General features: G+C 38.4%; 1 protein-coding gene across 3 annotated transcripts in view; it reads right to left on the bottom strand.

Moving 5' to 3' along the window:
- Positions 1 to 27,423, bottom strand: part of LOC115221029 (synaptotagmin-16) — a 225,964-nt gene that overhangs the window by 39,315 nt on the left and 159,226 nt on the right. For all 3 annotated transcript variants that reach the window (XM_036510328.1, XM_036510327.1, XM_036510329.1), the window contains one exon: positions 20,708 to 21,048. In XM_036510328.1, coding sequence (XP_036366221.1) covers positions 20,708 to 21,048 — 341 coding nt within the window. The remainder of the gene's footprint in view (positions 1 to 20,707; positions 21,049 to 27,423) is intronic.

Genomic DNA, 27,423 nt, shown 5'->3' with positions numbered 1-27,423 from the left:
GGAACCATGTGGTTGGTAAGCAAGCTACTTACCACACAGCCACTCCTGCGCCTATATATATATATATATATATATATATATATATATATATATATATATATATATGTATGTGTGTAAATGTCTGTGTGTCTGTGTTTGTCCTCCCAACATTGCTTGAAAACCGATGCTGGTGTGTTTACGTCCCCATAACTTAACGGTTCGGCAAAAAAGACCGATATAATAAGTACTAGGCTTCTAAAGAATAAGTCCTGGGGTCAATTTGCTTGACTCAAGGTGGTACTCTAGCATGGCTGCAGTCAAATGACTGAAACAAGTAAAAGAGTAAATGAGTATTTTCATTTTGTTGTGTAGGTGGTTTGTTGGTGTGATCTGTGATATTGTAAAGTGGGCTGTTTTGTATTCTTGATAATTTATCATGATCTGTTACAGAAAGACTGTAAACAAAGACAGCACTAGCATAATCCTTAATGGATCTAATTATATTGTTTGTACGTTAATGTTATTCTTTCTGTGAGTGCTCTAAGTGTGTTTATGCATTGTTTTGCATTCACTGTTGTAACTTCTATGTGTATTGAGGATGTTTTAGAGTTGTAAATAATTCTTGGTACATTTGTCTGTTGTGCTTGTATTTATAGTATGTTTATACAGCTGAGTGTGAAGGTTCACTGCAATTGATGCTTTCTGGTGTTTCTGGTATGAAAGAGGTTCTGTTTAAGAAAGTTGACTTAGTGGTTAGCGTGTTGGGCTCCTGATCATAAGATTGCGATTTCAATTCCTGGACTAGGCAATGCATTGTGTTCTTGAGCAAAACACTTCATTTTCACACTGCTCCACTCCATCCAGCTAGTGAAAATTAGTAATCCTGTAACAAACCAACATTCTATTCAGGGAGGAATATGTATGTCAGGGAAACCAAGAAAGTGGCCCCAATGTTCCTTATGGAGCAATGTGGATTAATTAATCATAAGTTTAGTGTTCTGGTGCAAGGCTTCTAGTTAATGTAGAGTTGGAGAAGTCATGCAGCCGTATTTAAGGAGTAGAGGTGGGAAGATGCAACTGAGAATGATTATCTCTTTACTCTTTTACTCTTTTACTCTTTTACTTGTTTCAGGCATTTGACTGCGGCCATGCTGGAGCACCGCCTTTAATCGAGCAACTCGACCCCGGGACTTATTCTTTTGTAAGCCCAGTACTTATTCTATCGGTCTCTTTTGCCGAACCGCTAAGTAAAGGGAACATAAACACACCAGCATCAGTTGTCAAGCAATGCTAGGGGGACAAACACATATGCACACATGCATATATATATATATATATACATATATACGACGGGCTTCTTTCAGTTTTCGTCTACCAAATCCACTCACAAGGCTTTGGTCAGCCCGAGGCTATAGTACAAGAGACTTGCCCAAGGTGCCGCGCAGTGGGACTGAACCCGGAACCATGTGGTTGGTAAACAAGCTACTTACCACACAGCCACATCTGTTTGTGATGTTGTGTAAATTTTTTGAGGAGGTTTTGTGGGGATAAATTAAAAAAGGAGAGTAAAAGAAGAGATCTCTGTGGTACTCTACAAGGGAAAAATTTTAGATTCTAGACATGCTTGGTGCTTGTCCCTTTTTCAAATTTTAACCGCTCAACACCTGAGATAAATCTACTTCTCTCTCCCTAATACTGCCCCCACCCCTTAGTTGTTGGAGATTTTTTTTTATCTTGATCATTTTCTGTCTTGCAAGTTTACTCAGTGATCTCACTAGTGCTAGTAGCATAAAAAAAAAAAAAGCACCCACTTCACATTTTAAAGTCATTGGTTTACACAGGGTATTTCGTCATAGAAACCAAGCCAAAGTTGACACTGGAGCTCAACACAGCTCTGTACCATACCAGATCTTGACAAACTGTCCAACTCATGCCACCATGGAAAACAGACATTCAATGATGATGATGATGATGATGATGATGATGATAATGATGATGAGCTGTGATATACTAGAGAGGCTTGGTAACCCAGAAAATTGTTTAATAGCCTTAATCTCAAGAGGTTTGCTAGCCTGTATTATGTGTTGTTGAATATTTGGAGTATCAGTGGACAGCAAGGGAATAGAGTCAAAGGTTTTGCTGCTGTAAATGCTAGTTAGAATGATACATTTGGGTGATTTTTTTTTTGTTTTTCTTTTGTAGCTTACCTCTTTTGAATTGTTGATATAATGTTGATGTAGGCAGCACAGTAGTTGAGCAAAACTGTCTAAATCTGAGTTAGGATTTGGAGAGGATGTGTAGGTCAGTTATATTAAGGATAAAAGGGCGGCGAGCTGGCAGAAACGTTAGCACGCCGGGCAAAATGTGTAGCCGTATTTCACCTGCCGTTACGGTCTGAGTTCAAATTCCACTGAGGTCGACTTTCCCTTTCATCCTTTCGGGGTCGATAAATTAAGTACCAGTTATGCACTGGGGTCGATATAATCGACTTAATCCGTTTGTCTGTCCTTGTTTGTCCCCTCTGTGTTTAGCCCCTCGTGGGTAGTAAAGAAACATATATCTCTTTCTATATAAACGGCAGTTTGTCTGTGCGTGTTTCTGTGTGTCTGTTTGCTTGTACCCTCACCCTGACCACGGCTTTCAACCGATTCTGATGAAACTTGACACACACATAGCCCAATGTCATAATTCAAAACTAACGTAGCGAAAATTTTGAAAAGTTCCCCCAGTTCTGAAAAAAATCGATAAATTCGACATGGGGTCGAGAATCAGAAACACAAGCCGCAAACTGTTTAGGGGACGCAACCCCACCTTTTTTTCACTCTCAAAAAAAATTTACCATCGTTTTTTTCCATTTTTTTGCTATTTTTTGGCTATAACTCTCTAAAAATGCTTTATAGTTATTTCCCTTACAAACCTGAGCAACGCCGGGCGATACTGCTAGTTAAGGATAAAATGCTCCTTCTCGAGCCATGCCAGACATGTAAGGGCCGGTTTCCCTGTTTCAGTGGCGTAGAAATTCCCCACCTGGATGGGACGCCGGTCTGTCACAAGATTATTCATTTTTTCCAGCTGAGTGGACTGGAGCAACGTGAAAATGAAGTGTTTTGCTCAAGAACACAACGCGTCACCCGGTCCAGGAATCGAAACCACAACCTTATGATCATGAGTTCAACACCCTAACCACTAAGCCACGTGCCTCCACTATATTAAGGATAATATATCACCATTTATATGGGTTGGATGGTGCAACAGGAGTTGGCAAGTCAAAGGATTGCGCCAAGCTCCAAAGTCTGCTAAGGCATGGTTTCTACAGACAGATGCCATTCCTAATGCCAATCACTTTATATTAATAAAATGTATTGGGTGCTTTTTATGTGGCACTGGCAGAAGTCCTACCAACAAAAGCCTGTCAGCTATGACAATAATTTCCTCTATCAGTCAGGAACAACATTGCCCTGCAAATTCTTTAATTATTTTCGAGGGAAATTCAGCTGCTATTACGGATGTGATATTATTAACAGCGCTAATTAGTACTGGATACAGCGGCTATGCTTAGAGCTGAGAGTAGTAGTAGTAGTAGTAGTGTAGTAGTAGTAGTGGTGGTGGTGGTGGTGGTGGTAGTAGTAGTAGTGGTGGTGGTGGTGGTGGTGGTGGTGGTGTGGTGGTAGTAGTAGTAGTAGTAGTAGTAGTAGTAGTAGTAGTAGTAGCTGCAGCAGCAGTTGTTGTAGTAATGTTGGTGGATTTGTTAAGTAAAAGAGTGTGGTGATGATGTTGGTAGTGGTGGTAGTCATGGTGATAATGGTGACAATGATGATGACAACAATGAAAATGATGACGACATTGATGATGATGACGATGATGATGATGATGCATATGCTGCCATTGTTGTTGTTGTTGCTGCTGCTGCTGCTGCTGAAGATAATGGACTAGGTAATGACCAAGAAGATGATGATGATGAAGATAAGGATAATGATTACAACAACAACAACAACATCAATAACATCTATAATGTTTGCTAATTGGTAGTTAGTAACTTTTTTTTTTTTTTCTAGAACCAACAATAGCAAATTAATAAACTCCCTTCCAGCTAAATTGGTAAAACATTCTGATTGACGAGAATCAATTAATTACATATTTAATCATTTTCCAGTGGATCTTTTTATCCTTTATCTTTTATGTGTTTCAGGCATTAGGCTGTGGCCATGCTGGGGCACTGCCTTGAAGAATTTTCTTAGTCAAATGAACCAACCCAAAGAGTTATTTTCTATTTTTTAAAGCCTGGGATTTATTCTGTTAATCTCGTTTTGCTGAGTTGCTAAGTTATGGCAACATAAACACACCAACACCAGCTGTCAAGCAGTGGTGGTGGATAAACACATACACACACACACACACACACACACATGTGACAGGCTTCTTTCAGTTTCCGTCTACCAAATCCACTCGCAAGGATTTGGTTGGCCTGAGGCTGTAGTAGAAAACACTTGCCCAAAGATGCTACGCAGTGGGACTGAAACCAGAAACATGTGGTTGAGAAGCAAGCCTCTTACCATACAGCCATGCCAGTGCCTGGCAAAAAAGATCCTTGTGGTATTTGTTCATCCCAATTTTCATAAGAACTCCCCTCAGTGAACCAGTAACTGACTCATTATAGACCTGTAGCTAACAGTGCAGTTGTTCATAAAATGCAATCTTTTTTTTGACTTGTTACAGTCACTGGACTGCGGCCATACTGGGGTATTACCTTGAAGGGTTTATCAAACAAATTAAGCCACAAAATAATGGAGTTAATTATTTTGCGACTTTTACATCCATTGCCCCCACATTATCACCCCACTTTTCTTCAACGTCCCTCTAGAACTTTCGACCTTTCCAACCCACTCCCAAGTGGGCAGTACTGTCCACTTTGGAAACCACTGATATAGTGTGTACTACTAACACACTTTTATATATTTGAGGTATGCTGTTAATAGGTGTGTTAATAGCACACATTTAGATATGTATTGTTAATAGTATACTCTGAATAGAAGCAGAAATGTGCTAATAGCACACTTTGAACAAATTTAGAAGTGTGTTATTAGCACAACTAGAATATATAAATTATTAGCACATCCTGTGTATATGTAGAGATGTGTTAGTAGCTCAAAATTTGAATATTTATAGAAGTCTGCTTCTAACACACTTCAGTATACATTCAGGATCTGCTATTAACTACACATATATTTATTCAAGGTGTGCCATTAACACACTTCTGTGAGTGTGTGTGTGTGTGTGTGTGACTGTGCATGCATGCAGGCGTGCGTGTGTGTGTCTATTCAGGTTGTGCTACTAACATATTTTTTATTTTATTCTTTTATTCTTTTACTTGTTTCAGTCATTTGACTGTGGCCATGCTGGAGCACGACCTTTTTAGTCAATCAAATCGACCCCAGGACTTATTCTTTGTAAGCCTAGCACTTATTCTATTGGTCTCTTTTGCTGAACCACTTACGGGGACGTAAACACACCACCATCGGTTGTCAAGCAATATACACACATATATATGATGCCAAGCGATATACACACATATATATGATGGGCTTCTTTCAGTTTCCGTCTACCAAATCCACTCATACGGCTTTGGTCGGCCCAAGGTTATAGTAGAAGACACTTGTCCAAAGTGCCACGTAGTGGGACTGAACCCAGAACCATGTGGTTGGTAAGCAAGCTACTTACCACACAGCCACTCCTATACCTATTTCTACAAACATTCAGGGTATGCTATGTCTATAAATTCTGAGGCATGTCTGCTTATTTTAAGTCATACCTGTATATTTTCAGAGTATGCCTGTATAATCTCAGAGTATACCTGTATAATCTCAGGTATGGCTGTAAAATCTGACATACATCTGTAGATTCATCATCATTATCATCATTTAACGTCCACTGTCCATGCTGGCATGAGTTGGATGGTTCGATTGGGCTGGCATGCTGGAAGGCTGCGCCAGGATCCAGTCTGATTTGGCATGGTTTTCTATGGCTGGATGCCCTTCATAATACCAAATACTTCAAGAGTGTAATAGGTGCTTTTACATGCCACCAGCACGGGTGCCATTCGCATGACACTGGTATCTACCATGACTGTGATTTTGCTCAGCTTGATGGGTTTTCTTCTCAAGCACAACATAATGCCAAAGGTCTTGGTCATTGCTTCCATGAGGCCCAACATTCGAAAGGAGCTCAACCACTTTGGCCTTCATGAGGCCCAACGCTCGAAAGGAACTCAGCCTACTTGAAAGGAACTCAGCTACCTCACCTGCATGGCTGAGTTCCTTTCAAGCAAGCCTCAAGGAGGCGAGATGGGTATAAAATTTTCTATTAAAATCCAGATTTAATGAGAGAACATTATATCACAATCATAGTCTTGCCTCTTATTGGTATCACAACAAATTCACTTTTGACTATAATAAGAATCAAAATCATGATTTGGATATTGATTGTGAGTTAAATATAGATAATATATTAGATTTAGATCTATATCAGATGTTACCTTGTTAAATTTGGCTTTGAACCAAAGAGTTCTTATTCAGCAAGACATATGTAGATATATTTTAGTTACTTTCTAAATTAGTTACTGAACTGTAATTCAAAATTATCAGAGGTGAAATTACCAGTTGTTATATAACAAGTATAAAAGGCAGCGAGCTGGCAGAAACGTTAGCACACCGGGCGAAATGCTTAGTGGCGTTTCGTCTGCCGTTATGTTCTGAGTTCAAATTCCGCCGAAGTCGACTTTGCCTTTCATCCTTTCGGAGTCGATAAGTACCAGTTATGCACTGGTGTCGATGTAATCGACTTAATCCGTTTGTCTGTCCCTTTTTGTCCTCTCTGTGTTTAGCCCCTTGTGGGTAGTAAAGAAATAGGTATTTCATCTGCTGTTACGTTCTGAGTTCAAAATCCTCCTAGGTCGACTTTGCCTTTCATCCTTTCGGGGCTGATTAATTAAGTACCAGTTATGCACTGGGGTTGATGTAATCGACTTCATCCCTTTGTCTGTCCTTGTTTGTCCCCTCTATGTTTAGCCCCTTGTGGGCAATAAAGAAATAAGTATGACAGTGGCAAGATGGCAGAAGCGTTAACACATCGAACAAAATGCTTAACAGCACTTCTCATTTAAGATTATCACATAACGTCAAGACATGGAGACACACAGACACACACACACACAAACACACACACAAACATATATATACATATTTTCATATGTGAATATATATAAATATATAAATATATATATATGTATATTCATATGTGAATATATATAAATATATAAATATATATATATATGTATATTCATATGTGAATATATATATATATATGGCATGTGGCAGGCACCATTCGATCGTGGCCGTGCCAGTGGCACGTAAAAAACACCATCCGAGCGTGGCCGTTCGCCAGCCTCGTCTGGCACCTGTGTCGGTGGCACATAAAAAGCACCCACTACACTCACGGAGTGGTTGGCATTAGGAAGGGCATCAAGCTGTAGAAACACTGCCAGATCTGACTGGTCTGGTGCAGCCTTCGGGCTTCCCAGACCCCAGTTGAACCGTCCAACCCATGCTAGCTAGGTTGTGACTTGAGGAACATTTAGCTGCTCTTTCTAGCAAGTCAAATGACCACTAAGATGCTCCAACATTGGCATCTTAGTGTCTGATGATGTAAGGATGCAGTGAAAATATATTTGGGTAGCTTATTTTTTTTCTGTATTTTTTTTTTTGTCATTCCGCTCCATTGTTTAGCCTAATTTTTATGTATTATTTCCGGACAATCTGAAGGTGACTTCTATCAATGCTTACAGTCCAGCTGCTATTTCTCAGGATTTATTAGAGCAAACATTTAATTTGATACAAGAGTTTCAGACTAGAGAGAAAATTTATATCGCATCTACTTTGATCAGTATTGATTGTTTGTAACTCTCAGATGAGAAGAAAAAACAGAAATGAAAGAATTTTTGAACACATTCTTATAATGTACATACGCATGTGTTGCTGATCATGATGATGATGATCATCGTTTAACGTCCATTTTCCATGCTAGCACGGGTTGGATGGTTCGACCAGGGTCTGGGAAGCCAGGAGGCTGCACCAGGCTCCAGTCTGATCTGGCAGTGTTTCTACAGCTGGATGCCCTCCTAATGCCAATCACTCTGTGAATGTAGTGGGTGCTTTTTATGTGCCACCGGCACAGGTGCCAGAGGAGGCTGGCAGCGGCCACAATCGGTTGGTGCTTTTTATGTGCCACCGGCACAGAAGCCAGTATGATGTGTCTAAAATTTCCGAGTAGCTGTACTATTGGTTCAGGATGATGTGTGGGACAAAACAATATTGCATTTAGTTTAGGCATCTGTTCAATAGGTTTTTTGTTTCCTATATTAGTAGGAGCAGGTGTGGGCGTGTGGCCATGCTGGAGCACCGCCTTTAGTCGAGCAAATCGACCCCGGGACTTATTCTTTGTAAGCCCAGTACTTATTCTATCGGTCTCTTTTGCAGAACCGCTAAGTGATGGGGACGTAAACACACCAGCATCGGTTGCCAAGCAATGCTAGGGGGACAAACACAGACACACAAACACACACACATACATATATACATATATACGACAGGCTTTTTTCAGTTTCCGTCTACCAAATCCACTCACAAGGCATTGGTCGGCCCGGGGCCATAGCAGAAGACACTTGCCCAAGATGCCACGCAGTGGGACTGAACCTGGAACCATGTGGTTGGTTAGCAAGCTACTTACCACACAGCCACTCTTGCACCTATGTGCATGCATACATGTAGCTATGCATTAAAATATCTGCATCATGGTCCTAAGCAGGATTATAGGCCTCAAGGTAAACCAATGTACTGGATCCTATAATATTTCTCCCACCAGCCCACATTTCATTTCTATACACCCAAAGGGTACTGGTGATGGTACCACATAAAAAACACTGGTGCTGGTGCCATGTGGGAGACACTGGTGCTGGTGCCATGTAAGAGGCATTGTTGCTGCTGCTGCTGTTGTTGTGTTGTTGTTGTTGTTGTTGTTGTTGTTGTTGTTGTTAAGCAACAAGATGGGTAATGGTGATTAGGTGATAGTCTAGGGCTTAGGGGCAAGAGACCCCAGACCTTGGAAAAAAAAAAAACTTTGGTCGTCTTGTTGTTGTCGAGGGCTCTTCGTTGACGCCCAACACCTCGAAGTTGCTAGAAATGGAGATCTCCAAGTCCAAATTCTTGGACGGAGCTGCTGCTGGGACAACATAGGAGACACTGGTGCTGGTTGCCATGTATAAAAGCACTGGTGTTGGTCATAAAATAAAGTACCAGTCATTTATTGAGGTTGTTGTAATTGACAATGTCAACTCTACAACTGATTATTGACTTGGCGCTTATATCAGAAACCGGAGGCGCAATGGCCCAGTGGTTAGGGCAGCGGACTCGCGGTCATAGGATCGCGGTTTCGATTCCCAGACCGGGCGTTGTGAGTGTTTATTGAGCGAAAACACCTAAAAGCTCCACGAGGCTCTGGCAGGGGATGGTGGTGATCCTTGCTGTACTCTTTCACCACAACTTTCTCTCACTCTCACTCTTACTTCCTGTTTCTGTTGTACCTGTATTTCAAGGGGCCGGCCTTGTCACTCTCTGTGTCACGCTGAATATCCCCGAGAACTACGTTAAGGGTACACATGTCTGTGGAGTGCTCAGCCACTTACACGTTAATTTCACGAGCAGGCTGTTCCGTTGATCGGATCAACCGGAACCCTCGTCGTCGTAACCGACGGAGTGCTTCCACATATCAGAAACCAATATATTAAGCTTTTGAACCAATGGCAGCAATAGTTACCCAAAACGATTAAGAATCACTGATTTAAATGATAATCACGAAGAGACCATAATAATCTCGATAAAAATAATCATCATCATTATTATCATTATTATCATTATCGTTTCTGATGTCTCATTATCTAATTTGACATCATCCCATTATTATCATCACCATTATCATCTTGATGAAGATGATAGTGTCTTTACAGACATCATAATCATCATCATCATCATCATCAACACCATGATCATCCTTATCATCTAACATCATCTCACTTCTATTTCATTGTTGTTGGTGCTGTTGTTTAGCCTTGGGTCAGCCTCGATACAAAAGAGATTTATGATCAAAAAGATTTTTCAGACTTTGTATATCTAGAACTACATTATCTAACACAACTGTTCTTTTTTTGCAGCCAGCAGGGTGTGATCTGAAAGAGGTTGAGCTGCTATTTCTAGCTGGTTATTTGACCTTTTCAAAGCTTGTCCCTTAGTTGGCTTCTTTCATATCTATTTGCTCATGGATCATTTGGTTATACTAAGCTGTCAGCTCAAACATAACTTGTTGGTATGGCAACTGTTCATATTGGTAACTGTTCATTATCAGCATCAAGCTCAGAAGTAAGAGAAAGAAAAATGCAGAGAGAGAGAGAGAGAGAGAGCTGGAGGGATATACATACATAACATATATATATATATATGTGTGTGTGTGTGTGTGTGTGTTATTATGTGTGTATGTATGTATGTATATATATATATATTAATATATATATATATATATATATATATATAGATATATATATTATATATATATATTTATATTTATATATATATATTTATATTTATATATATATATATATATATATATATATATATATATATATATGTATATATATATATATCATCATCATCATCATCATCATCGTTTAACGTCCGTTCTCCATGCTAGCATGGGTTGGGCGGTTCGACCGGGGATCTGGGAAGCCAGAAGGCTGCACCAGGCTCCGGTCTTATCTGGCAATGTTTCTACAACTGGATGCCCTTCCTAACGCCAACCACTCCGTGAGTGTAGTGGGTGCTTTTTACGTGCCACCTACACTGGTGCCAGGCGAGGCTGGTATTGGCCACGGTCGGATTGGTGCATTTTACGTGCCACCTGCACGGAAGCCAGTCGAGGCGGCACTGGCTTCGGCCACGATTCGGATGGTGCTTTTTATGTGCTACCGACACGGAAGCCAGTATATATATATATATATATATATAGTCACTCTGCTAAGTAGTTGGTGTTAGGAAGGGCATCCAACTGTAAAAAATCTGCCAAAACAGTTAAAGAAGTCTGATGAAGGCATCTGCCTGGCCAGCTCTTGTCAAACCATCCCACCCATGCCAGCATGCAAGGTGAACGTTAAATGATGAGTATAATGATAATGATGATATATATATATATGCATATGTATATGCATGTGTATATATATATATATATATATATATATACACACACACATATACATACACATATAGATAAATATATGTATATATGCCTATATATATATATATATATTCATATACATATACGTATATATACATAGATACATACATATATACACACACACACCACACATATATATATATTTATAATATATATATATACATTTATATATATATATATATATATATATATATATATATATATATATATATATATGTAGGTCCCGGGTTGAGTCGGGGTTAACCACAGTAAATATGGTACTCAATACATAGCAGAGTAAATTAATTTATTTTAAGAAGGAGCTTCTACAGGACTAGAACTGTTTCATTCAAATGAAATCATCAGGAAGCCCTGATGATTTCATTTGAATGAAACAGTTCTAGTCCTGTAGAAGCTCCTTCTATAAAATAAATATATATATATATATTATATATATATATACACACACACACACATATATATATATATATATATATATATATATATATATATATATATATATATATATATATATATGTACACACATATATATATATATATACATAGGTATATACCTACACACATGTAAGCACATGCACATATATTAAAAGAGAAAACAATAGAGAGAGAGATGAAGTAGGGAAAAACAATAAGAGAAACATTTGTTGTTTATGACAAGATAGGGGAAAACTCCTATTGGTACTATAAATGGATAATATAAAACCCCAGAGCATCTTTTTAAGGCCCCAGAACATGTACATAAATGTGGGTGCCTAGCTACAATTTCATAGTGGCTGTGTGGTAAGTAGCTTGCTCCGGGTTCAGTCCCACTGTATGGCATCTTGGGCAAGTGTTTTCTGCTATAGCCCCAGGCCGGCCAATGCCTTGTGAGTGGATTTGGTAGACGGAAACTGAAAGAAGCCTGTCGTATATATGTATATATATATGTATGCGTGTGTGTGTCTGTGTTTGTGTGTCTGTGTTTGTCCCCCTAGCATTGCTTGACAACCGATGCTGGTGTGTTTACGTCCCCGTCACTTAGCGGTGCGACAAAAGAGACCGATAGAATAAGTACTGGGCTTACAAAGAATAAGACCCGAGGTCGATTTGCTCAACTAAAGGCGGTGCTCCAGCATGGCCGCAGTCAAATGACTGAAACAAGTAAAAGAGTAAAAGAGAGAGTACCAACAACAACACCACCACCAACACTGTCACCACCACCAACATGTCACCACCACGAACATGTCACCATTGCTACCACCACCACCACCACCACCACTAGCACCATCGCCACCACTATCATTACCCCCGCTACCACTACCATGACCACCACCACCAATATGCTTTAATGATTGTTTTCTAATGCTGCCCTGGGATAGGCAGGTTTCCCACACAGCATATCCCCAGCCATCTCAGTATTTCTGTATTACAAATGCAAAGTCCTTCATCTGAAGATCTTATCTCCTCACTCTGCCAGATCTTCTTCTGGTCTTACTCCACTGCAGGCTCCATCTACTGTCAACACACACCACTTTCATTTCTTTTGCTTTATTTTTTTGCTTTTTCTCACTTTTCCATTCACATCATAAATGTATTGACTGATCTTTTAACTGTTTATCATAAATAAACTTTGATGTCTTAACATTAGATATTCTATCATTTTATTAAATGCACATCACAAATGGATGGGATGTGCTTTTGAAAGTACATCACAGAGAAACTGGATATTCTTATATTGGACATTTCATTAAATCACAGTATCATAGTATCAACCAGACCGTGGATGTTGTTATACATCACTGGTCACAATGCACTTTGCAACGTTTTAGCTTTCAAAGGATGCTATCCAACATTTCCCCTGACCTGAAGGCTTATTCTGTCACAGAGTGACCCATTTACAGCTGAGGGGACTGAAGCAACATGGAATGAACTGTTTTGCTCAAGAACACATGCCACCCAGTCCAGGAATTGAACCCATGGTCTAGCAATCATGAGAGTAACATCCTAACCACTAGCTCACATGCCTTCATCTTCTTAAAACATCATCATCATCATCATAGGCGCAGGAGTGGCTGTGTGGTAAGTAGCTTGCTTACCAACCACATGGATCCGGGTTCAGTCCCACTGCGTGGCATGTTGGGCAAGTGTCTTCTACTATAGCCTCGGGCTGACCAAAGCCTTGTGAGTGGATTTGGTAGACGGAAACTGAAAGAAGCCCGTCGTATATATATATATATATATATATATATGTGTGTGTGTTTGTGTATGTTTGTCTCCCTAGCATTGCTTGACAACTGATGTTGGTGTGTTTACGTCACCATCACTTAGTGGTTCGGCAAAAGAGGCCGATAGAATGAGTACTGGGCTTACAAAGAATAAGTCCTGGGGTCAATTTGTTCGACTAAAGGCAGTGCTCCAGCATGGCCACAGTCAAATGACTGAAACAAGTAAAAGAGTAAAAGAGTAAAGAGTATCATCGTTTAAGATCTGCCTCCCATGCTGGCATGGGTTAGACAGTTTGACTGGAACTGGTAAGCCTGAGAGCTGCACCAGGTTCCAGTCTGATTTGGCATGATTTCTATGGCTGGATGCCCTTCCTAATGCCAACCACTACAAGAGTGTAAATGGGTGCTTTTTATGTGACACCAGCATGGGTGCCATTTATATGACACCGGTAATGACCACGCCTATGGCTTCACTTGGCTTGATGAATTTTCTCATGCACAGCATATCGCCAAAAAACCCAGGTTGCTGTCTTGATAAACAGACATCTCTTATCACCTCCTCCTCCTATTTCCTTTATCCCCTCCTCCTCCAAACTGATATTCACTCTGTCCACCTCAATACTCATTCGTAGTTATCTGTTACACTCTTTTCACTGATGTTCTCTTACCTACCTATCCATATTTTCTGTCCCTCTATCCCTATTCTGTGCAGTTGCTGTTATCAATGTAACATCATCATCATCATCGTTTAGCATCCGCTTTCCATGCTAGCATGGGTTGAACGGTTCAACTGGGGTCTGAGAAGCCAGAAGGCTGCATCAGGCCCAGTCTGATCTGGCAGTGTTTCTACAGCTGGATGCCCTTCCTAACGCCAACCACTCCGTGAGTGTAGTGGGTGCTTTTTACGTGCCACCCGCACAGGTGCCAGACGGAGCTGGCAAACGGCCACGGATGGCAAACAGCCACGGACGGCAAACAGCCACGGACGGCAAACGGCCAAGGACGGCAAACGGCTACGGAAAACGATCACAGAAAAACCTCATGCCCTCAAATTAAATATATTTCTAAATGCATAGTATAGATAGATATGCTACTCATATAAATGTAGGTCATAAGAAAAAAATGGACATACTTAGATACAATCGTGGCCAAAACTTTGGAACATATTTTCGCATAGGTGATGTACTAGCTTCTATCTTTAAAAGTAGGTAATTTGGTCTAGAACTACATTTTGTATATTGCCTAATTTTTTTTCTAGATATTGAAGCATTGGATCAGTATATCAGGCAAGTATATCTCCACATTGTATATATATGAATCGAATTGTACTTGGGCAAAACAATTTTAATTTTGAAAAAATTATTCAAACTTTTATCCACAACTGTATATTATTAAATATATGTTATAGATAGACTGGCTTCCTATATAAATGTACATTATAGACATATTGACTACCCTTAAATACTTTGTTAGATGCATATCATAGCCCAGTCTTTCTTATAAACGTACACCATAGATATACTGACCGCTCTTAAACGTTTTATTAAATGCATGTTATAAATAGATTGGTCTCTCTTACAAATGTATATCACAGACATACTGGATACTCTTAGATATTTCATTAAAAATGCATGTCATAAACAAGTGCCAAAGAAAAACTAGATGCTCTTATATTAGATATTTTATTAAATGTATATCAGAAACTGACTGCTCTCACAAATATACATCATAGGGAACTTGACTGCTCCTATGATAAATATTTTATTAAATGCATATCATAAATTTTATTAAAGTGCCATCATAAATGTACATTATAGAGAACTTCCATGCTGTCTTATATTGTTGAATGACTGTCATAGACTGTTCGCTCTTATGATGTATATCATAGAGAAATTGAATGCTTTCACATTAGATATTTTTTTATGCGTACATCATAAATAATCTGGTTGCTCTAATAAATATATATCATAGAGAAACTGAATGTCTAGAGATTAGATGTGTTATTAAATACACCACATAAACAGACTGATTGCTCTTATGAATGTACATCACAGGAAAACTGGGGTCCCTTAGATAAGATATTTTTATTATGTATAGACAAAATTGATGACCTTCTTTACAACACAGAGAAACTGGTTGCTGTTACGTCTTATTAAATATAGATCTTAGACCAACAGTTTTTATAATTGTACATCATATGCTCCTACATTAGATATTTTATTTAAAACATGTCATAAATAGACAATCTGATTTTATATATGTACATCATAGTGGAACTGGATGCTCTGATATTAGATATTTTAATTAAACACACATCATAAATAGACTGACTGTTTTTATAAATATAAAACACAAAGAATCATGATGTTATGTATTATTAAAGGCATGTCATACGCTGACTGCTCTTGCAAATGTACATAGAAAAATTGGATGCCTTTACATTAAATATTTTCATAATGTATACATCACAGACTGTCTGCCTTCATAAATACACATCATAAAGGAAATAGCTGCTCTTATTAAATATTCTATTGAATGCATATCAGAAACGTTATTAAACTGCAGTCATAAGTGTACATCACAGAGAATATTGATGCTATGACATATCATTAAATGGATGTCATAGACTGACTGCTCTTATATATGTATGTCATAGGGAAATTGAATGCCTAATGTGCATATCATTAATGAACTGGGTGGCTCTAATAAATGCATATCACAGATAAATATATGGGTGACCTTATATTAGATATTTTATTAAATACACATCATAAATAGACTGCTTTTATAAATGTACCTCATAGAAGAACCAGGATATTATCATCTCTATGTATATAAATGGAAAAATGTCTCTGTGTGTGTGTATGTGTGTGTACATGTCCTTTATACAAATCCACAATTTTTCAGTTAGAGGGCTCGCACTTTCTCGGGTCATTCAAAACCGTCCATGGGTGGTTGTGCACATCTTTACGTTTCCCCAGTCACCCCACAAAGTCATTAAAAAATCAATAGAAGTGATTTTTGGTGAATTTTCTATCCAAAACCCAATCAAAATGCCCGAAACTTGATACGCCAATTGAATGCTAGCTAGCTGTATGTGATTGGTCGGAGATTTGGACAGTACATGCGTGTGTGTGCACACGTACGCAGCTGTATATGCATGCACTAGCACTATGACCTGGCGGTGCCGGGTCATAGTGCTAGTATATTATAAAATGGACCTCATAGACCTACTGCTCTTATAAAAGAAACTGGATGACCTTATATTAGATACTCTATGAAATATACATCATAAATAGATTGGCTGCTATTATAAGTGTACATTATTGGCGGCTCTTAAATTAGATATTTTATTAAATGCACCTCATAAATGGATGGGGGTATGTGCAATAGTGATTTCTGAGATTGTATTAAACAATACAACTTTAAAAGGAACCGGCAAAAGAAAAAGAAAGATCATCATCGTCACCATCACCATCATCATCATCATCAGCAGCAGCAGCAGTTTTTGTTAATCTTTTTGTTTTTGCATTCATATAAAAAATTATATTTTATATTGTTTTATGCCAGTTACATTAAATTCAAAATTAAATCAATAAATAATTTATTAATTATGAAAATCAATTAGTTTTCTTATTTAGAAATGATAATACAATTCGAACGGGTTTTTTTTCTCCTCACTTCCTCTAAGATGATCATCAATACCATTATTATATAGCTACCATTATTATTATTACTATATTAATATTATATTTTTGATTATATGTATTTTATATAGTACAGGTTTCACTTATTATATATAACGAACTTCGGCCATGAAATACCGGACAATCCAGTTTAATAATATAGAGAAAAGAAAAAGAGAGAAAAAAACTGATTGAAAAATATTGACCCACATAGAATCATACAATAAATATCTATAAAAACCCAGTATGAGAGGAGGGGGGGGTTAATTCTAAGATCCATTCCAATTCATGATAGAAACAATATTGATTTCTATCTAGACTAGCTGAGAGGAAGAGTAAGAGGAGGAAGTTTAATATATTGATCACCACCCCCTCAAAACCTTGACTGGATGCTTTTATTTCATTGAGTCTGGCAGGATGAAAGGCAAAAAAATAGACTCCGGTTGGATTTGAACTCAGAGTGTAAAGGGATGTATCCGATTATACTTCAAAGCATTTTCGTCTGGCACACTGTACTGATTCTACAAGCCATTGGTTTCACTGTAGAAATTAATATTGATTCCTAACATTTATAATAGAAATTACTATTGATGATTAAATAGAAAGATCTGGAAAATCAGTTTCTACATCATAAAATCACAACAGAAAACAAAAAAAACATAATAATAGAAACTCAGTAAAAATTAAATAAAAAAAAAAAACAAGATATCAATTGTTTCTTTCGTCCACATAGAAACTCCTCAATGGTCTACAGTCACAGTTTTTTGTTAATGTGGCAACATTTAATGTTATTGAAACATAATTGATGTTGATATTGCAGTCCCACTGCGTGGAACTTTGGGTAGGTGTCTTCCACTATAGCCCCGAGCCGACCGGAGCTTTGTGATTGAATTCGATAGGTGGAAGTTACTGCCGTGTGTGTATGTGTGCGTATAGCTGCTCAGTGCCTCTCCGAAAGAGAGAGAGGGATTGCTGCGTGGTTAAGAAGTCTTCTTTTCAACCATGTGATCTGAGGTTCAATTCTACAGCAAGGCACCACTACACTCTTGATAAATGGAAACTGTGTAGAAGTCTATTGTATATGTATAGATGATAAATTGGCCAAGTTGTTAGTACATCAGATGGAATGCTTTGTGGCATTTGATCAAATTTACTGCACCCTGAGTTCAAATCTCACTGAGGTCAACTTTGATTTTCATCCTTTTTGTCATCATCATCATCATCATCATTTAACATCTATTTTCCATGCTGGCATGAGTTGGACAGTTTAACAGGTGCTGGCAAGGCCAGGGCCCCCCCCCCCCCCATCAGGTCTCATAGTTTGTGTTGGTTTGGTTTCTGCAGTTCAATGCTCTTCCTAATGCCAACCATTTTGCAGTGAGTGTGCGTCGGGTGCTTTTTAAGTGGCACCAGCACCAGTGAGTTTAACATGGCAGCAACACCAGAGCTTTTTATGTGTCACAAGTGGTGATGGTGATGATGATGATGATAACTACCATTGTCGATAAATTCAGAGATTATAAGGCACTACAATTGACAAAGAATGTAACGTTAGTAAAAAATATATCACTGAGGATTCTGTATGGTCTATTACAGGAAGTCGCAGAGGGAGTGTATTGAACGCCATGTGTTACTGCACTGAGAGACACCAACCTTGTGATGCCACAGCATTTACCTTGAGATGTTTGGAGTAAACAATCTTCAGTAACATCCCCAGGAAATTCAACAACTTTAACATAATAATTGTAAACACAACTTTTCAGCTCTAAACATGGATATGAGTGAGAAATAGCACTCAGAGAGAGAGAGAGAGAGAGAGAGAGAGAGAGAGAGAAAGAGAGAGAGAGAGAAAGAGGGAGAGAGAGAGAAATAGCTTGGAACAACCTATTCTACGGCTAAACTCCTAATAAGCTGAAGAAAATGGCTCACATGATAATTGTTTGTTTGTTACAATCTTGTATCATCGTCATATGGAAACCCCAAAGAACCTCTCCCAGTAAACTCGCAACTGTTCTTTGAAATGTGAAATATACTTTATGTTCAAAATCCATAGAGTCTCAGAATAACAATTTGATGACAACAGAACAGCTTTGGAGTCATTCAGAGTATTTGAGTCCCAGACAGAATTCAAAATTTTTTGTTTAGAGTCAAAGCATTGCAAGCAAGGATTCGGGATAGATTCATAGATCTAATATACAATTGGGTTGGATTGCCCATGTTCAGTCGACTGCAGGATGAAGACCTCAGTAAGTTGCTTCCATGGTTTGATGTAGAGGTTCGAATGTTTTTTTTGGTTTTTTTTCTAACATGACACACATTCCCAATTGACTGCAGACAGAGAAAATAGAAGGCATGGAATCTTGTGGAAAACATCTAAAATGGTCTTCTGTAAGCTGTAGAAATATTTTAGATACAAGTTATATAAATATTTTTTTAAAGAAGCTCACTTTGCAAATTCATGGTTTCAGGTTCAGTCCCACTGCACAGCACCATGGGCAAGTGTTTTCAACAATAGCCTCAGGCCGACCAATGGCTTGTGCATGAATTTGGTCCATGGAAACTGTGTGGAAGCTTGTCCTACATGTGTGTGTGTGTGTGTGTGTGTGTGTTAGTGTTTGTCCACTCCCATCCTTGCTTGACAATCAAAATCTTGTTTACATCTCCATAACTTAGTGGATCACCAAAAGAAATAAGTACCAGACTTTAAAAAAAAAAGAAAGAAGTACTGTGGTTAATGTTTTTGACTAAACCCTTCAAGGCGGTGCTCCAGCATGGCCACAATCCTATGACTGAAACAAGCAAAAGATAAAAGGTAATACTATGTATGTCCACCACAAATCAGGAGATAATGATGTGAGAACAAAAAAAAATCATTGATGCAGACAAAGTAGAAGAAATGGAACCTCATATCAAACATTTAAAATATTTTGGAGCATACTGGAAAACACTTTAGATACAATTTATATAAATAAAAAAAAAAATCATTTGTATTGTGTACAGTTAGATCTGAAACAATGTTTTGCATACTTATCGTTAATACATTCTGGTAGATTCAAACACAAATGTGCTAGTCACTGTCGTGTATGTCACAAGATAATTTTTGTATCAGTTGGCAGATATAAGCCCTGATCAGCAAACAGTTTGTTTGCTGAAACAAATCCAGTGGCTTGTTCAGGTTCAAAAGTTGGAGTACTTCTGGGCTGACAAGACAGAACATATCAAAACACGAATGTTCCAGAATTCCTTGTGCCAATGAGCTGAGTGGAACGTGTTATGAACACATTGTAAAAGGGGGAAATTGTTCTCCTGTGACATACACAACAATGACTAGCATATTTGCATTTGAATCTGCAGAAAAATGTGAAGAATAAATAAATAAATCATAGCGCTATAAATATTTTTTCCAATAGTTTGTTGGACAAGGTTACATTACCATTACAAATTTGGGTAACTGACCAGAAATATTCCCTTAAGTTTAAAGTAAAGAAAAAAAAAAACACTTACATCGGAGTTGTGGTCTGGGCTATCCAAAACATCGCTGTTGACCGACATTGACAAGGACACTTCATCTTGGAATGCTTGGTTACTTATTCCTTCAGCATCGCTTTGCCGATCATTGTGTGTAGTGGTTAGTTTTGATGTGGAAGTTTCTGCTCCTTTCCTTACCAGTGGTTCCGATAAGTGAGTAGTGGTACTTTGGGAGGGAACGATTGCCTCAGTTTTCTTTGGAACTGCTTCACTAACTTTATTTTTTTCAAGTTTTTTAGTTTCTTTGATATCTTGATATTTACTGGATATGTTTCCATCAGAAGATGCCTTTCTTGGTGCCAAATCGGTAGACTTTACTACAAGACAGAGATAGATAGATAGATAGATAGATAGATAGATAGATAGATAGATAGATAGATAGATAGATAGATAGATAGATGATAGATAGATAGACAGACAGATAGATAGACAGACAGATAGAGAGACAGACAGACAGACAGACAGAGACAATCAGTCAGACAAAGATGCAAAAAGATATATATATATATATATATATATATATATATATATATTGGGCCATCCGATAAATAATGCAATTTTTGATACTTTTTATTTTTCAAAATTAAGATAAACAAAGTTCTTTATTGATTTAAAATATACTCTCTTTCATTTTCTACAATGCTCTTCCATCTATCTGGTAGATTTGCAAGGCCCTTTTTCCAAAATTCATTTGTCTGTGATGAATAATATTCCTTCAGGCCTGTTCTGAGCTCATCTACAGAATTCATGTTTTTTCTGTCCAAATGATTTTGAAAACTGTGGAATAAATGATAATCAGATGGGGCAATGTCCAGTGAATATGGTGGGTGGGGCATTGTTTCCCACTCAAATTCCTCCAGCCTTTGGAATATCATCTTCACTGTATGTGGTTGAGCATTATCCTGATGTAACAACACCTTTCGTCTTGAAACCAGAAATGGTCATTTTAAAGCTGCTCAAGCTGCTCTCAGCAGATCTCCTTTGTTATCGTTTGGTTTGGCTTTAAAAGTTCAAAGTGGACTCAACCTTACATATTCCACCAAACAGATAACAACACCTTATGTAGGTGAAGACCTTCTTTAGCCTGGGGTGTTGGTGTTTCTCCTTTCCCTACCCACTGTCTTCGGCGCTTGACATTTTTATAGAGAACCCATTTCTGGTCACCAGTTACTATTCAGTCCAAAAAAGGTTCATTCATGAGGTATGACACCAAAGAAGAGCACACATTCTTCTCTGCATGTGATTAGACTCAGAAAGTTTGTGAGGAACACATTGACTCAATTTGCTGACTTTTCCAATGGCACACAGATGTTGATGAATGGTTGAATGACCAAATCCAGGCTTCTCTACTAGTTCCTCAACAGTTACAATGGGATTTCGTTCCAACAAGATTTGCAGGACATCCTTGTCAAGCTCTACAGATATTCCAGGATGAGGCTCGTCTTCTAGGCTGTAGTTTCCCACTTGAAATTTCTGGAACCAGCTTTGACATTAGCTTATGCTTATGGTCAGATCCCCATATACTGCATTAATATTCTTCGTACTTTCCATTGCATTGTTGCCTTTATTGAACTCATAAAGCAAAATATGCTGAGTATGCTCCTTTGTCACTTCCATTATAGCTTTGAAAAAATAACTGTTAAAATCGAACTGCACTCTTCAAAACTTGCACTAGGTAAAAGGGCAAGGTAAAATTACTACCTGCTTTTATAGTAAGTTAATGCAGATAGTTTATTCCATCCCCCTCCAATTTTTACTTAGTGCAATTGAAAAAAACCCACATTATTTATGGGACCCAATATATATATATATATGTACATATGGGACCCAATATATATATATATATATATATATATATATATATATTAATGTTTGTTTTTATGTTTAGTTATAATAAAAATAATTTTATGCTAATTTGATGGGTTTCTCTATAGATTGTAGAGTACAAATCTATTATCCTTATACAAGAATATGCATAGATAGACAGACAGAGATATACTGAAAGAGAGAGAGAGAGAGAGAGAGAGAGAGAGAGAGAGAGAGAGAGAAAGGGTAGGAGAGAATGGTTATCCTTTATATTGAAAGAATCAAATACGTTTATTGTTAGGATATTCTACAAAAGAAAGGGTAAAATCAACAGCAACACATTGCAAAACAAAAGACAGTCAATCATCTTGAAGAAGTTTATTATTAGCCAGACCCTTCACCCTAGAATCTTCTTCAGATGGCTCGGCACTTGGTTGGGTGCAAGCATGGCTCTGTGGTTAAGAAGCATATTTTGCACTCAAATGCGTCCAGATTCAATCGATTGTGTTCTACCATAGCTTTAGGTCAACTCGGTCTTTACAAAGAAATTGGATGGACAGACACCACTCAGAAGTCAATCATATGAACAATTCTTAATACTGGGTGGCACAGAGGTGGGAAGCTGGTACAATTGTTAGCATGCTGGGCAAAATGTTTAGCAGCATTTTGTTTGTCTTTATGTTCTGTGTTCAAATTCTACCAAGGTTGACTTTACCTTTCATCCTTTCGAGATCAACAAAATAGGTACCACTTGAACACTGGGGGTCGATGTAATCAACTTAAACCCTCTTGCAAAATTGCTGGCCTTGTGCAAAAATTTGAAATCAATATAGGCAGACTCTATCTATCTCCTGACTTAATACCATCACATACCCCATATCCTAATCCCCACCTTAGCAGAGACTACTCTTGCAAGTATTTAACCCCAAGGTTCTTAACCATGGTCCACATGACCCTTAGGGGTCCATATAAGATTCCGTTGTTACAGTTCATGTAATAAATTGCTTATACTTCTACAATGCATGAAATATTTTACTCTTTCACTTGTTTCAGTCATTTGACTGCGGCCATGCTGGAGCACTGCCTTTAGTCAAGCAAATCGACCCTGGGACTTATTCTTTGTAAGCCTAATACTTATTCTATCAGTCTCTTTTGCTGAATCACTAAGTTACAGAGATGTAAACACACCAGCATCAGTTGTCAAGCAATGCTAGGGGAACAAACACAGACACACAAACATATACACACACATACATATATGTATATATACATATGTACGATGGACTTCTTTCAGTTTCCGTCTACCAAATCCACTCATAAGGCTTTGGTCGGCCCGAGGCTATAGTAGAAGACACTTGCTCAAGATGCCACACAGTAGGACTGAATCCAGAACCAATCCATGTGGTTGGTAAGCAAGCTACTTACCACACAGTCACTCCTGCGCCTACAACAATTTAACAATTTTTTTTAATACAATTCTTAACAATATTTAATTGTAAAAATATGATTTTTTTGTAAACATTGAATGAGCATGGAAGTCCTTGAGATTAAAATAGGAATCAAAGGCGTCCCCAGACAAAAAAATGATTGAGAAACACTGATGTAACCCTTTGGATACCAACCCACCTGAAACTGCCTCTGATTTTATGATACAAGCTCCCTGTTTTAACTCTTTAGTATTTAAACCGGCCATATCTGGCCAAAATAGCTAATCTGTTTTATGTTCAAACTGACCAGATCCAGGCTCTCACACCTACCCTACAATGTTATTCTACATTAAGTAATTACACCATCAAGATCTTGAAGATATGAGATAATGCATGATTAATTCAAATCAATGGGAATCAACAAGCATTATGTTTGATAGAATAATTGGAACACTAAAGGGTTAAAGTGATCTAAATTAAAACCTTTCATTAAAATTTCATGTTAATTTATGTTCCTTACTAGCTTAATAATGCTTTCAAATTTTGTCACAAGGCCAGCAGGGGTAGGTAGTAAGTCAACTACATTAACTCCAGTCTTCAACTGGTACTTATTTTATCGACCCCCAAAAGGATGAGAGCAAAATCAGCCTCAGCGGAGTTTGAACTCAGAACGTAAAGACAGATGAGATGCCAGTTTGCCCAACAACAACTGAAACAAAAGTAAAGCATATCAAGATATATGGTAACAAAAGGGTTCAAGTCTGAGAATATCAAGATTTTCTCTCCTGCAAATAGTTCTGAAGGCCTCATGTTGCCCTTCATCCTTCTGATTGAACCAAACTAGATTTCTTTGCAAGCCACTGAATATATTTAGTATAGTAAAAACAATGAAGATATAGTGGAAGCACTCCGTCGGTTACGATGACGAGGGTTCCGGTTGATACGATCAACGGAACAGCCTGCTCGTGAAATTAACGTGTAAGTGGCTGAGCACTCCCCAGGCACGTGTACCCTTAACGTAGTTCTCGGGGATATTCAGCGTGACACAGAGAGTGACAAGGCCGGCCCTTTGAAATACAGGTACAACAGAAACAGGAAGAAAGAGTGAGAGAAAGTTGTGGTGAAAGAGTACAGCAGGGATCACCACCATCCCCTACCGGAGCCTTGTGGAGCTTTAGGTGTTTTCACTCAATAAACACTCACAACGCCCGGTCTGGGGATCGAAACCGCGAGTCCGCTGCCCTAACCACTGGGCCATTGCGCCTCCAATGAAGATATAAGGGTGGATTTCAATGCTTGAATGATACAGGATATTCCTGCTAGTCTGAAATTTATTAATGGGAACCATTATAAGTCTAGACAGAGAGACATTAATACAGGTCCCATTAGGATATTAACCAAATTAGCAAGATTGCACATTATTATGGACCATCAACTGAGTCTTTTTTTTTTTATTCATTATTGAAAAGAGTAAAGAACATACAATATATGGCACAGGTTATATGGTTGAAAAGCTTGCTTCCTGACCAATATGGTCTTAGGTTCAGTTCTACTGCACAACACCTTGGGCAAGTCTCTTCTATTGTAACCCTAGGTCAACCAAAGCTTTGTGAGTGAATTTTGTAACTGAAAGAAACCCGATTTAAGTGTGTTTGTGTGTGTGTGTGTGTGTGTGTGTGTGTGTGTGTGATGTGTGTGTGTGTGTGGTATGTATGTATGTACGTATCTTCTCTTTTACTTTTTAATTTAAAATAAATTTTGATTGACCACCTACTTGGTAGCAAGGTTGTGAAAGAAAGCATCCCGTTTTAACCATCACCTTTTAAATCTCATGGTTCCGGGTTCATTCCCACTGCGTGGTATCTTGGGCAAGTGTCTTCTGCTATAGCCCCGGGCCGACCAGTGCCTTGTGAGTGGATTTGGTAGACGGAAACTGAAAGAAGCCTGTCGTATATATGTATTTATATATATGTGTGTGTGTGTGTTTGTGTGTCTGTGTTTGTCCCCCTAGCATTGCTTGACAACCGATGCTGGTGTGTTTATGTCCCCGTCACTTAGCGGTTCGGCAAAAGAGACCGATAGAATAAGTACTGGGCTTACAAAGAATAAGTCCCGGGGTCGATTTGGTCGACTAAAGGCGGTGCTCCAGCATGGCCGCAGTCAAATGACTGAAACAAGTAAAAAGAGTAAAAAAAAGAAAAAGAGTAAGGTTTTACAGATCTTTATTGTCCCAGGTATCATGATCATTTGTAGTGTGTGAATTAAGGGTCTGCATTCTCTCCCCAAGTTCACAAGCTCAATCATACTTGCTCCAGATGAATTGTTATATATCTTATTGCTTCAATAATAATAGGGATGAAGCTGAAAGTGTATCTTGGGTAGTGGATTTACAAACACCTTATCAATGATCCATTGAGGTCCCCTTTCTTTGGTACTTTTCTAACCACATTGGTGTCCAGAGGGCAGCAGATTTCCACAACAGAACATATCTAGTCATTCTCTCTCTCTCTCTCTCTCTCTCTCTCTCTCTCTCTCTCTCTCTGTGCATGTGCATATCCTTGTCTTGACATCATGTGATGGTTGTAAACAAGTATCACCATCATACAAGCAGTGTTGTTCTTTTCCAGTCTTCTATGGAAAAGGTGCCCAACTAGGAGAAATATTATCTTATTTCTTTATTGCCCACAAGGGGCTAAACACAGAGAGGGCAAACAAGGACAGACAAACAGATTAAGTCAACTACATCGACCCCAGTGTATTACTGGTACTTAATTTATCGACCCCAAAAGGATGAAAGGCAAAGTCGACCTTGACAGAATTTGAACTCAGAACGTAATGCAGACAAAATACTGCTAAGCACTTCACCCAGCATGCTAACGTTTCTACCAGCTCGCCGCCTTTATAGGGGAAATATTATCTTGCCTGGAAACAGATGAGAGTTGGTGACTGGAAGAGCATCTGGCCATAGAAGTATCAACTTCAACAAATTCTGTTTGATCCATACAAGCATGGAAAAGCAGACAAGCATGGAAATGAGGATGATGATGATGATGATGATATGGAATGTGGCAATGTACGTTATACAGAACATGTAATAAATAATGATGAATGTACCTAACATTCAATAATACTCAAAAGTTAATAAGAGCACAAAACAGCGACACAGCATGGTCTTTGACTGTCCTGTACAGTAAGCATACAGGCTGCTCCTTTCTTATAAGTAACAGAGCTTCAACATATGTTCACCAAACCCACACATCCAAAGTGGTTACCCTGTGTGGTCTGCATGCTCCACACTAGCCACTGGCATGAAGCAACTCTACAAAATGTATGATATAGAATCATCATCATCATCATCATCGTTTAACGTCCACTTTCCATACTAGCATGGGCTGCACGATTTTGACTGAGGTCTGGTGAACCAGATGGCTGCACCAGGCTCCAATCTTGATCTGGCAG

The sequence above is a fragment of the Octopus sinensis genome, linkage group LG17 (genome assembly GCF_006345805.1).
Source record: "Octopus sinensis linkage group LG17, ASM634580v1, whole genome shotgun sequence".
Classification (NCBI taxonomy): Eukaryota; Metazoa; Mollusca; class Cephalopoda; order Octopoda; family Octopodidae; genus Octopus; species Octopus sinensis.
The sequence above is the reverse complement of the archived record's forward strand: the minus strand, read 5'-3'. Positions and strand labels throughout refer to the sequence as shown.